The following is a 12673-nucleotide window of genomic DNA, read 5'->3' as shown; positions in this document are numbered from 1 at the left end:
CTTTGTATGACAAGACCAGCCACTTCACCTTTGCGCACCCAGATAACTGTAGCCTAATTATGCATACATGACAGGGCCGTAGTCACCATATATATTGAGGGGGACATGTGTCCCCCCCCCCAATGCCCAAAATGTCCCCCCAATATATAACTGAAACTGAAAAACAACAACAAACTTTGTTTACTGCAAACAAAGTGGCAAATAATATCTTGGAGGACATCATTGCACTTGGTTGACTATATTTCTATTATCTTAGATGCAAATATTGCATGTTTCTTTCAGATAAAACACATTTTTGACTTGTGAATGAGTCAATGGAATTTCTTGCAATATTGAAAAAATACTAGCAATCATGTCCGCCTGGCACAAACCACATGTTTTGGACAGCTGTGAAGTGACAGAATGTCCCACCATCATGGTTCTTATATTGCCAGATTCCAGAGAGTCTCCCCTTTTCATATATGGCAGAATATGTCATTTTCCAACTTTCTATAGTGAGATACATGTAAAAATGTAAGAATTTAGACACACGGATCAGTTTCTTTCATTGACATAAAAATTAATATAAAATACAGGCACATAGAAGGACATGTAATGATGGCAAATCTGGTTAGCCCACATTGTCCTGAAAAAAACAAGATATAGCATGTGTATGTAGCCTTTATAATGACTGTGATATGAGCTTAAAAGTAAAGGCAGTAAAAATACCCCAAAAACGCCTAGGGCCCATAGGGTTAAGCATAGGTGCAACATTGTGGCTTAGTGGTTAGCACAGCCACCTCACGGCAAGAAAGTCATTGGTACAAATCCACAGTCAAATTCTGCAGATCTTGCACAACAAAAGCACTGTATAGGAAATGCAGGGACAAATGTTTACCACTGACCTTCTATCCTTGCTTAGCCAAGGTAAGACAAGAGACCAACCAATGACTCCGCAATCCTAGCATGGCCCTGGAAAAAAAAAGGGTTGTCTCAGGTTGACCACATGACTGGGATAAAGGGGATGGGCTGCACTAATGCCATCTAATGCCTCAAACCAAGTCCAGCAGCTTCTTCTGCATTTGGGCAGCCAGAGAGCTTCTTTCACAGGACAGTAAGAGAAGACAGCGAAGGGCTTAGAAAGCATGAAGGAGAAAGGGGAGGAGCTGAGCAAGGATCAGTTGCCAAAGATACCACAGATAAACCGTTTGTGGATACAATCACAAGATGTTGCAGTCTCTACACACAGCATGTAACCTATGTAAAGTTAAAAGGAAACACTCGGGGAATGGTTATTATTTACACAGCAAACATACAAACAGGCCAAGACAGGGCTTTACTAAGTACAACAGTGTTTGGACATAACCAGTTTGACTTATGATATAGCATGGAGTTGAATAAGGGTTATTGGGGCCCACATCTTTGAACAATTGAAGCTACTCTTGCATTAAGTCAACAGATATTCTTTCAAGCACATTTACTGCCAAAACAGACACTTTCTCAACCCCAGCTTGGATCCTACAATCTGATGGTGAATTTCAACATGTGATGTATTTCTGTTTTCTTTCCCTTTGAACTATCATGCGAAAACCCTCCAGCTTTGCAGCAATTACACTGAAGTCAGTCAGGCAGCTATACCCAGTCTAAGGCCAGGCTTACGGCCATGCAACCAGTCGCCTCCCTTCTGCTCTGATCAATAATTTACATCAAAGCATGCAATGAAGGAAAGATATGGAAACAGAGGGTTGAAAAGCAGTGACAGAGTCGGAGAAAGACATCAAGAGGAAGGGAGCTCAGCAAACAAAGAGAACAGGAAAAGAAGAGAGAGCAAATGAAGATGGAGAGAGACAGAGAAACAGAAGCAGGAGTGGTTAAGAGAAGAGAGAGATAGGAGCAGCAGCAACAGCACCACGCTTGGTGCTCTGGCAGAGATCTATAAATAGCTCTTCAAATCTCTCTAGAAAAAGCCACTCTTCTGCTTATGCTGCTGCAAACAGAGATTCAGAGACAGAAGAAGATATGGATACCTCGCTGACAAATACAAACAGAGAAAACAGATGATGTCTTATCGGATAATAGCTGCCTATTTCAATTGCGTCACCCCGTAAAATACAGTATTAAAATCGCTTTTACCTTGATCATACATCTTAGCTTGTATAAAGATTTGACTGTAGGAAGTAAACAAAGTAAAAGCAAGTAAGCGACATCCAACACATACACTCACATCTACTGGTGTATGAACAGGGAATTGTTTGTAGTCATGTGCAGTCCCCCTCCCCCCAAAAAAAGAATAAGCACACTCACGAAATCTCTTCCTCAATTCTTACACTTGTCCACCAAAATTTTCAGTTTCTATGATCTATTGACGCTTCTCACTTTAATAAGTAATGCAACATCGAGATTTGCAAGTTGCAGTGTACGAGGGGGAAGAAAATGTTGACAGGGAGACAGGATACGCCATCTTTCTCATTGCTGGCCTTAGCAACAGCAGACTGTTGATTCAATGACTCACCTCCATCAGATCTTACTATGGAGAAGCCTTTTCTCAATGATACTACCCTTACACCAGCAGTTTGATTCAGAATTATTTAGGAAAGATAGGCGCCTAATGTATAAATGTGGAAAAAAGTAATGGAGTCGCATCTAGGACAAAAATAATCACTGTGTATACCAATGCTTTACACCAGAAATACTCAGAAGGGGTACCTCCTTCATATGCCCTCAATCTCATTTAATCTGTCTACAAAGGACCAGGCAAACTGTGATATTTTCAAGACAATCTCAACATCAAATGTGACTCTACTGGCAGTCCTTGCCTGCAACTCACCAATTATCTGCATCACATGACTGGCCGATGCCAGTTATGAATATTTATGTTTTCTGACACACATGCTGTTTTCCCAGAGCAGATGTTTGAATCACAGCTCTGACAGTCTGTGCTGTGATCCCACCTAGTTTGACACAACAGTCCTGCCATCTATTTTCAGCTCGAGTATCAAAATGTTGAGCTAAAGCCAAGGCGCAGAGACCAACGGCCATTTGTGAAGTTTTAATCAAAAAAACCTACTTCTTATTATAATTACCCTCAACCATATGTTTTACAAACTATGGATTGGAGAACAAAATGAGTGAAAGGTTTCTATTTGATCTCATTATGTCAAATAAGAATTATTCCTTACTGAGGCAAGGCCTAGGATGATTGATATTACCTTAGTTTGGAGGATGTCTAAGAAAGTTAAGGAAGGCATTACACAAAACACACTTCAATGTCATGTGCAATAAGCACAGCCTAATAGTGTAGTTTGTTTTTAATTGATTACTAAATCAGCTCACTTTTATTTAGCCTCATAACATTAAACCATGAACATAAATGATGGGTTTAAAACTTGTGGCTATTTGTTGCTTCATCTACACCTTGTTTGCTTTCCTTTCTGACCATCAGTGGACACAAACACATGCACACCGTGTAATGGCATAAATAGCACCTTGTTGTCACCAGCTAAGGTGGGCTTCAAGCGTGATTGCAGAGAACTGCTAACGTACAAACAATTTCCAACCACTTCATTCAAATTCAACCAAATAACAAGCTATTCCCTTCATCCCCAGTCACTTCAGTCACGCATTCATTCACCTAGTTTCAGTAACGTCTCCCTGCTAAGATTAGAAATATAAAATGTTAACATGGCCATCTCGTGTCAGGCATGGAGAACGCGGACTTTAAAGATGGTGCTTAACGTCACGTTGTGTGTATATATATATATATGACCAAAAATCATGGATCATCGATTCTAAGTTGTCTCAAGTCATCTTAAAGGTTCAGCTCACCGTTTTGCTGGCCGTGTGTCGCAAGTCCGTGTGGAGAATCCTTCAAGTTGTGTCTGTAGAGAACAGATGGTAGTATGGTCAGAGCCGTGGCTGTGCAGTTGACTGAAAATATTAGCTTGCCCACACGCTAACAATAGCTAGCTCACGGCATTAGCCTGCTTCCTCCGGCGAGTATAATTAGCCACCTACAGCACCTAGCCACCTAGCTAACGTTAGCCCGCTAGCTAGCCTTTTCTTTTCAGTGTACGCTAGCAACACTACGTTAAAAAAACACAGCGTTTATATTGGAAGCGGTTAGCCAACAAAGTAGCATACGTTTACAGTAAGACGAGCCTTGTTTTAAACCTGTACTAGCACTGTCAGGTCCCAAAATAGGTGGTGCTAGCTGGAACGGTGAGCTAGCTTTCCGAATGACTTACCAATGCTAATATAATGGAGCTGCTAGCTTGAGTTGGTTCACTGCGACCCCGACTGTCAAAATAGCGCCGCGTGAGGGGAGAGCGGCATGAACGTTAACGGTGGATAGCAAGCGCTGAGGAGCAGGGCAGTCGGATCCGTCACAGGAACACAGCGAAATAACAACAGAAAGGCCAAAGAATAAAAGGAGACAAATTAAAGAAAAAAGAAACAAAACGCTATTCCCCCTTCTCGGCTCCGGCTTGTATGTGTGTGTCAACGTCACTTTTTTCCCCCCTCACCGACAGTTTACGTCAGCGGCGTACTTCACATTCGCAGGGAGACGTTCAGGATACTGTAAAGTTGGATTATCTTCCGTTACTGGCCACAAAATACAAAACTGTCAACATCAAATATTCTTTTATTTTAATGTTGCATTTTAACATATGTTTTCAATCTGTCATTTTTTTCTCCAGTTTTGACAGTACTCCTCTTTAGTTGGGAGGCAATTGATATTTTAAATGTTAAACCACTGCAAAATCTTGAAAAAGCACATTCTCCCACACACTATCTCCCCCATACTAGGTCTAATAAATATATATAAAAAAAAATCAAAAATGCATACTTTATACTAACATCATCAGCCTAACACTGAATTATTATAAGTTTTCAACTCATTTTCATCCTTCCTTAAGTTCACAATTAAATGTTTGTTGACTGAAATAGCCTATATTTTTGTCTTTAACTTTAATGTGTACACTTATATCTTACACATTATCTATAGTTACCAATATAGCTGAAGTTAAATTTGCTGTAGTACCAGAAGTTCCCCACATGTGGGCAGGCAAGTACTTCTATGCCACAGTAACACCATGTCGCTCAACCTACTAGTTAACCCTTAGGCAAAAATATCTAACTGGTATAACTTGTATGTTTTAATTATATACTTCTGCAGTTAAGGAAAATCTCTGAAAAAACTTTGTCAGTATAGGTTGTCTTATATATGTCCATGTGGAAGACTACACATGAAAAAATGTCCTATTTTATGTTAACACATGTTGTGATAGGGCACCTTTTAACACATTACACATTATGTGTTAAATACCTTTTAAATGATTTTAAAATGTCATTTTTTTCTGGGGTGCATAGATGTAGGGCCCCTTATCCAGGTTTATGAAATGGTAGTCTGTAACTCAATAGCAACCTGTTACATTCAGAATGTTTGTATATAGTGTGATTATTCACACCAATAATTACAGTAGCTTTATTGACACTTCTTACAAACTGACTTTGTACTCTTTACACTTTATGACATTATGGACATTATTATAGGTATAAACATAGACACTGTGTCAGCATGTGCGCTGAAGACCTGTATCCTATTATCCTATATCAAGGGCACACCATTTCAGCAGATTTGCAGTGCAAAAGGCCACATAAAAGCCCATAAGTGTAGATTTGGGGTCAGGGAACACAATAAAAACATGTTTTTACATGTTACAACACAGTTGCGGAGGACTTTTATTTAAAAAAAAAGGAAAAAAAAGAAGACATTTACACTATAAATTAATGCAGAAAATGTACAAATTGACCGCAAAAATATATAAAAATTCACCAGAATGCAGAGAATTTTGACACATGTTGTGATGCGTGTGATGCGTGTGTGTGTAAGAGCAGAAAATTTTAAGCTGGATATGGTGAGATCTTGGCCCCCACAACACCACCACCTCTAGACTGAGCCAAAGGGTTGGAGTCTGATGCTGGCAGCGCTCTGTTAGCAAATACCTCCTTCTCCAGGTCCTGAGTGGGGTCAGAAGAGGGGTCACTGCCTCGAGCAGGTGCTGAGGAGTTTGAGGTCAAAATTTTCTGGCAGGGGACCCCAAAACGCTTCTATTTCATATATGCCCCTCCTTTCAGTTGTAAGGAAACCTACGTCCTTGTTATTGCCCATAATTTGAAGCACAAATTGAGCTAAAATATAAAAATCAACCAGAATGCTCAAATTTTTCAGATAGAGGACCCTAGATTCCCCTCTATTTAATATGTGGCCCCCGTAATGTTGTAAGGAAACCTACGCCCTTGTTATGGCCAGTCTGAAGCTGTGCAATTTTGGTGAACTGGCCTATTTCGGATTTTATCACATGCGTAAAATGCCATGAGAACCCAGCAGACAAGACTTGTACAGGTATCTGTAACTATGACACACACAGAGTCATTCGTCTTCTTCTCTCTGTCTTTGACACACACACAGAAAAGGGACGTTTTAACAGGATACTAACATTATTCACTTTGAAGGGAACATGACGGAACGTGTTGGAGATACCGCACCGCAGTCTCCGCCTCGTTGCCTCGGGCACTATTGCACGTTTTGAACTACAATTCAATTGTTTGGTGGCTGTGTGGCTCGCGCACTTTGTAACTGGGTTAAAGGGCACTGAATTTCAACTTTGATCGGCATGAGTTTGGTGGCAGGTTGCGTATCCTGCTCAGTTGCCCACGTGAGGACAGCGAGGTACATAAACTTCCTGTTGTGATAAATGCAGGTGACGACCTTATTATATGCAGTTTAACCTAAAATGTGACAAAACCAATCACTGTTAAACAAAAGTCTTTGTTCATGCAGACAGCGAGTGAGGTCCTGTCTCAGGTGTGGCACTGACTCAAGTTTTATTGATTGCGTGTACCACTAGTCATCTCTGTCTTTGTGCAGGTGATCAGCAGCCTACGTGTTGGCGCATGTTTTGTATGTGTTGTGTGGGTGCGTGTGTTGTTTTGTGTGTGTGTGTGTGTGTGTGTGTGTGTGTGTGTGTAAGAGCAACACGCACACACTGATGCTTTTCCAGTAATTTACTCGGTGCCCCGATGCGCTCATTGGTGCGTCCCTCCAACGTGTCACCACTTTTGGTGGATTACCCCAGATATCTTCACCATCGGGAGGGTGAAACTCCATTCCTTTCTCTCAGCTCCTGCCTTCACGGTGTCCAGCTGTCAACAAGGACCTCTGACAACATTTGGGGAACTTGTCACTTCCAAAGAACAACTCAGGAAAGGGGATTTTAATAGTTTTATTTGGTCCTTTACGTACGCCTACCACAGAAATTCATTTATTAACTTAAGAGTCCAGGATGACGCCGTCTTTTTTCGTCCCCGCGTTTCTTTTTTTGGCATCCGTGCTGCTGAAGGGTCTCTGGGTCAGTGGCTCCCCGGGATGCCCGTCCTGCGGTTTGCCGGCGATGGAGAAAGACGAAGAGAAAAGGATGATGATAGAAATCGCCAAACAGCAACTTCTGGACAAGCTGCATCTGAAAGAAAGACCAAACATCACTCAGACGGTGCCCCGGGCAGCGCTCCTCACGGCGCTGCGCAAACTACACTCGGGGCGCGTCAGACAGGATGGTAGTCTTGAACTAGAAAACACTTTACCTACCAAAGATCAAGGCTATGAAATAGTGAGCTTTGCTGATATAAGTAAGTTTGGTATTTACTTTTTACACTGTGAATCTGTCTTTTCCTTGCATGGCTTTAAATCTCCACATGGGCACATGCTATGTGCTGCATGACCGTGCGTAAAATGGACACAAATTAGGTCAGGGATTCCGTGTGCCTTGTTAACTACTTTAGGTTGATGTACTGTTCCATAAAATGTAAAAGCTTAGGTTAACAGTATCTGTCACTGCCTTTAGATTCAATCATAGGTGTCTGCAGGGCTTCTTGTGAGGTTATATATGAGGTATCAACCATAACATAGTGATGAATGTTTCAAATGGGTGAAGATAGATTGGCTTGTCCATTATTTTTACACAAACTGCAGCTTTACTTTCTAAGCATGGTTATCTTTGCTTGTGTATCACAGGTGACTGTAAAAATGTACAAAATATTAACAGTCTGTGTTTCTCTTAATTTCATTGATCCATAGATGAGACAGACAGTGGCGATGCAGCCAGTCTTACCTTCCAGTTTCTGCAGGAACGTGGCCAGAGTATCCAGGTGCTCCAGTCTTCTCTGTGGATCTACGCCCGCTCCTCTGAGGACCCTAATCGAGACTCCCGCCTCTCTGCCCGGGTTTTCCTCTCTGCGGAAGGTGGGGTGTCAGGCTCCAACCGCACCCTGGTGATGGAAAAGATGCTGGAGGTCCAGCAAAGTAACTGGCACACCTTCCCCATCACTCGCACCCTGCAGGCCTTCCTGGATGGGGGCCAGCGCCGGCTGCACCTGGAGGTCAGCTGCGATGAAGATGGGAAGAACCTGTGCTCCATGGACGCCTCTTCCGACACCGCCAACCAGCCCTTCCTTGTGGCCCAGGTGCGTCTCCGTGACGACCACTCCAAACACTCACTCAGGAAGCGCTCATTGCGTTGTGGTGACGATGTGAGTGTTTGCTGCAAGAGAGACTTCTACATCAAGTTCAAGGATATCCAGTGGCACGACTGGATCATTGCACCTGAGGGCTACCACATGAACTACTGCATGGGTCAGTGCCCGCAACATCTGTCAGGCTCCCCGGGCATAGCATCCTCGTTCCATGCCACCGTCTTCAGCCAGCTGAAAGTCAACGGCATCAACACGGCTGCATCTTCATGTTGTGTTCCCACTGAGCGCCAGCCACTCTCCATGGTGTACTTCAACTCCCAACACAGCATCGTCAAAACGGACGTCCCAGATATGATAGTGGAGTCCTGTGGATGTACATAAAGGACAGAGTGTAGTTAAAGCAGATTTGTTTTAACACAACAGAATTATGTGTGTATGTAGACAGATAGTCAGATAACACACATGAACAGAGGAGATGGAAATGTAAGTATTTTTCCATGTCTAGTCTGGGACAACTAACTCTAAATATGTTGTTACTTGCACTCATTTTTTTAATTGGACTGAAAATTTTTAAGTTTGCTTTGTCCCAAATTAGGCATAGAAGTGTGTTGAAATAGACACATTATTTAGCAGTTTACACACAAAACAATGACTATAATGTCAGTTTTAAAATTAAGATTACACTAGGGACATAATAGGCAAAAAGACAAAGAGATGTTTTGTGTTATATTTTAAGAAATCATAGTGTTTGTGACACATTACATGTCGTTTTTATTTAATTTAAAGTGTTGCGGTATGTAAAGAGTTGGAGAGAAAACTTTGAGTGCCAACGGAGTGAAATGTAAATGTCTAAATGAGATTTTAGTCTGAATGCAGACACATTTTTTACACACATTAATTGAAGAGAGGATAGAAACTAAGCCACTTTACCATATGGCACACTCAACACACACAAGACAGGTGTGATATTCATGTAAAACATTTATAGTGGTGACATGTAGTTTAGGCCAGGGCTAAATGAAGTCCCGAAACTAAAACACAGAGAGATTATGAAGCCTTCACTATAGTGTACATTGTAATCCATGCCCAATGCAGTCTTTTTTCCTTCACTTTTGTGTTATGTTGTTGGTTATTTATTTTGTATTTTATGATTGCTGCTGGAATTCAGCCCAAAGTAAAATGTTTTACAGATCTCAGGAAACTGGGAGCAGCACTCACCAGTCTTCTGACTCTTTAAAACATTCACTACAGTATTTTTTTTTTAACGTAACAGTCGCAGTGTCCACATACAATATACTGCATATACCCTTAATAGTTTATTTTAAAGAAGTGATATATTTCCATGGCTTATCTGCACCTTTTCTTAGCTAAACTAAATGCTGCCATTTCAGGCTTTTAAATCAATGACAGAGATCTTTGATTTAAACTTTGCCTTCTTCACGAACTAATGATGACAAAATGAAAGTTGGACACATGTTATTACTGATTTATGCAGTCTTTATATGTGGACCTGTGACAAAATGTCCATGTGGACTTTTATTTGTGTTCCGTGAGTCGTGCTGGGAGGCAGTTTTTATGACTGAACTGCAATTGTTTAAACTGGTACAATCTGTCCTGAGATCACAGCCCAGCCGATGCTGCATGCAGGCTGAAAAATGTTTGATCAGCATCTCCACTGTATTATTTACATAAGACGGCTAATCAGTTGGGTAACTCTTGTCTGTGACAGCATATGAACCTAAGGTCATTTCTCAGCAGCGTGAGCAAACATTTAGCAATTGCTTCGATGTCAGGTAATGTGAAGGTCTGTGAGGCAGGTGGGTCAATGAGCATGTGGTGTTGCACGTTGGCATTTATAGCTCTCAAAGTCTAAAGTTTTCTGGGATGAGGTAAAATTAGAAGCTTTCCAGCAAGACGGTGATGTGGTAATCACTTTTATGGACTTGATTAAAAACACCTTCCACGTTTCCTAATGGCACAATTTACAGTCCTATAACTGATAAGTCTAATTTAGATTTGAGTATGTCATACCAAGTGTTGGGAAAGTTTTTTAAACATAATAGGTTATAGGTTACCCTGGTAAAGGTGGAATAAGTACAAATGCAATTACTTCATCAAGGTAATGTCACTTTATTACTTTTGATAACTTCTAACAATGCTTACTTCCATACTTGGAAAAGATCAAGTGAAGTATATTTAAAAATGCCAGCATACAACAATGACTAAAGTGAGCGTAACCAGTGGCCACCATTGACCCACAATGCAACACGTAACAGAAACGGAGGATCTACTAATAGATGGGAAAAACAAAGAAGTATGGTAATACATTATTGGCAAACTAAATCACTTTTTGTAAAACTTTAACATTTGAAATTGGCAAAGACTCAACGAACATCTGTCAGCACATGCCTTGTGTCATTTCATAGGACACAGTACAGTCATTTCTTGTGTACAAACTGTGCTGCTTGTACCAAATACATCTATAGTGTAGATTTGAGACAGGCCTTGTTTGCTTCTCGCCTATGTTTACACCAAGCGGTGTAAAAGCCAAAGATATTTCATGTCTCTGGATGTTTCATGTTGTATTGATTTTCAGGCAATAAGTAGGGGCATCTTGGCCAAACATAATAACAAGAATTTTTTTCGACATTTCCATCCAAACTAGCCCACAAACTTGTTTCACCTCTTTCTGTTGCCTCTTAAAGCTGCTCTTGTATTTTTTCTTCCAACCTGTGTAAAACGATTTTTAACTTTATTGTGTATTATTTTATCTTGTAAGCACCCCCTGTCCCAGGACTCAATGTGACACTGAGGTGCCATCATAATGTAACTTATTAAGCACTTTATCACCCTACTGTATTTTTAGAGTAAATTTTGCTTGAAGGGTCTATACTTAAAACTCAGGTGGGTACTACCTAGAACAAGTAGATACTGTAGTCCTGCAGAAAGCAATCCGCTTATTTTCTTAAGCACTACTTGTGTTCAAATGTGTCGTATTGCATGTGTTTGCAGAGCACACAGATCTCTGTATACTGTAACTGGTCGATACCGAGCCAGGGTTTGAATTTTGTGTCAATTTAAAGTTGTAATTATTGTCTTTATTTTTATATCATGCTATATTTTATGCACAATGAATGATTTTGTAATAGGAATTCAATGAAAACAAATGTTTGTCACAGTGTGCTGAAATGATATGATTATGGTTAAAGTATATTTTTTAATAAATAAATAAATATTTTAAATTAACCTGGTTGTTTCTGTGATGTTTTTTCATATCAGTGTACCTCTCCTCTTTGGCCACAATGACCACACATTGCACCTTAGAACAGAGAGGGTAATGATTATTATAAAAATGTATACAACTGGAATATAGCAGAGAAAAAAAGTATCTGTCAACAAAAAAAGTTTCTTTCCGCAAGCTGTATGATTATACATGTTACCACCAAATGCAAAGGATGAAACATTAAAAGTCAGTGGTCATCTCCTTTAACCATATTTCCAGTTTTAGCTAACATGAGAAACACGTTACCTGCTCTCTAGTCACACTGGCGCTGTCTGTAAGGCAAAGGTCGTGTTTGCTCATACAAATAGTGGAAGTGGCGTTATGGACCGTCTGTGTTTGGTGTGTCAACAACTGTCACATTCCCTTGGCATGTTGTCATTGTCACATCATGCATTTGCATCTGGGATCGATCACAATATAAATCTCACACAACAGTACAGATGCAAACAATCAGCTCTGCAAAGAAATAGTGAAGTATGTTTGATTTTGGGAAGTTTATAAACTGTAAAGAATGTGACAGTATCAATACAGTGGCACACAATCAAACATGACTGTGCACTGTTTATTGTAATTGTCTTGTGTTATTGCAAACATTATAAACTGCTGCTAGAACACAGCCGTGCAACATGAAAGAAGAAGCATATTTGATACCCAGAGAGGCCACTGCAAATGTCGCCAACATCTTTTGCCAAAATCCCTTGAACTTTAAAAAACAGTAGGCCAAAACATAATGTCCTTTCCTGCCAAGGTTTGCCAACGCCCCTTCTACAGCCAACAGCGATGCTGATGTTTCACCACCCAAAATGGACTCTAATCAGATCAATTTGATTATATAAGTTGTTCATGTTGAATTCATTAGTAACTCAACTCACACATTGG

General features: G+C 40.5%; 2 protein-coding genes across 18 annotated transcripts in view; one reads left to right on the top strand and one right to left on the bottom strand.

Annotated features, from left to right (window-relative positions):
- The window catches only part of LOC126385724 (R3H domain-containing protein 2), an 82157-nt gene extending 77640 nt beyond the window's left edge, over positions 1–4517 (bottom strand). For 14 of the 17 annotated variants that reach the window (XM_050037612.1, XM_050037609.1, XM_050037622.1 and 11 more), the window contains exons 1-2: positions 4224–4516; positions 3805–3857 (exon numbers count right to left, since the gene is read on the bottom strand). The gene's annotated coding sequence lies outside the window, so the exon portion shown is untranslated. Of the gene's footprint in view, positions 1–884; positions 952–3804; positions 3858–4223 lie in introns of all 17 variants that reach the window. The other 3 variants (XM_050037611.1, XM_050037610.1, XM_050037618.1) reach the window with 2 other exon arrangements.
- A 2452-nt stretch (positions 4518–6969) lies between these two features.
- On the top strand, positions 6970–11757 carry LOC126386518 (inhibin beta B chain). The gene is made up of 2 exons (XM_050038914.1): positions 6970–7668; positions 8117–11757. The coding sequence occupies exons 1-2, from the start codon at positions 7326–7328 to the stop codon at positions 8890–8892; spliced, it is 1119 nt and encodes a 372-aa protein (XP_049894871.1). The 5' UTR covers positions 6970–7325; the 3' UTR covers positions 8893–11757.
- Positions 11758–12673: the final 916 nt, after the last annotated feature.

Source organism: Epinephelus moara, chromosome 24, assembly GCF_006386435.1.
Source record: "Epinephelus moara isolate mb chromosome 24, YSFRI_EMoa_1.0, whole genome shotgun sequence".
NCBI classification, from domain to species: Eukaryota; Metazoa; Chordata; class Actinopteri; order Perciformes; family Serranidae; genus Epinephelus; species Epinephelus moara.
This window is presented reverse-complemented; position numbering and strand designations above follow the sequence as displayed.

Coding starts and splice junctions, on each gene's coding strand:
- LOC126386518 (XM_050038914.1), top strand. CDS start 7,326: ATGACGCCGTCTTTTTTCGTCCCCGCGTTTCTTTTTTTGGCATCCGTG. Junction 7,669..8,116: donor AGTGAGCTTTGCTGATATAA/GTAAGTTTGGTA, acceptor ATTGATCCATAG/ATGAGACAGACAGTGGCGAT.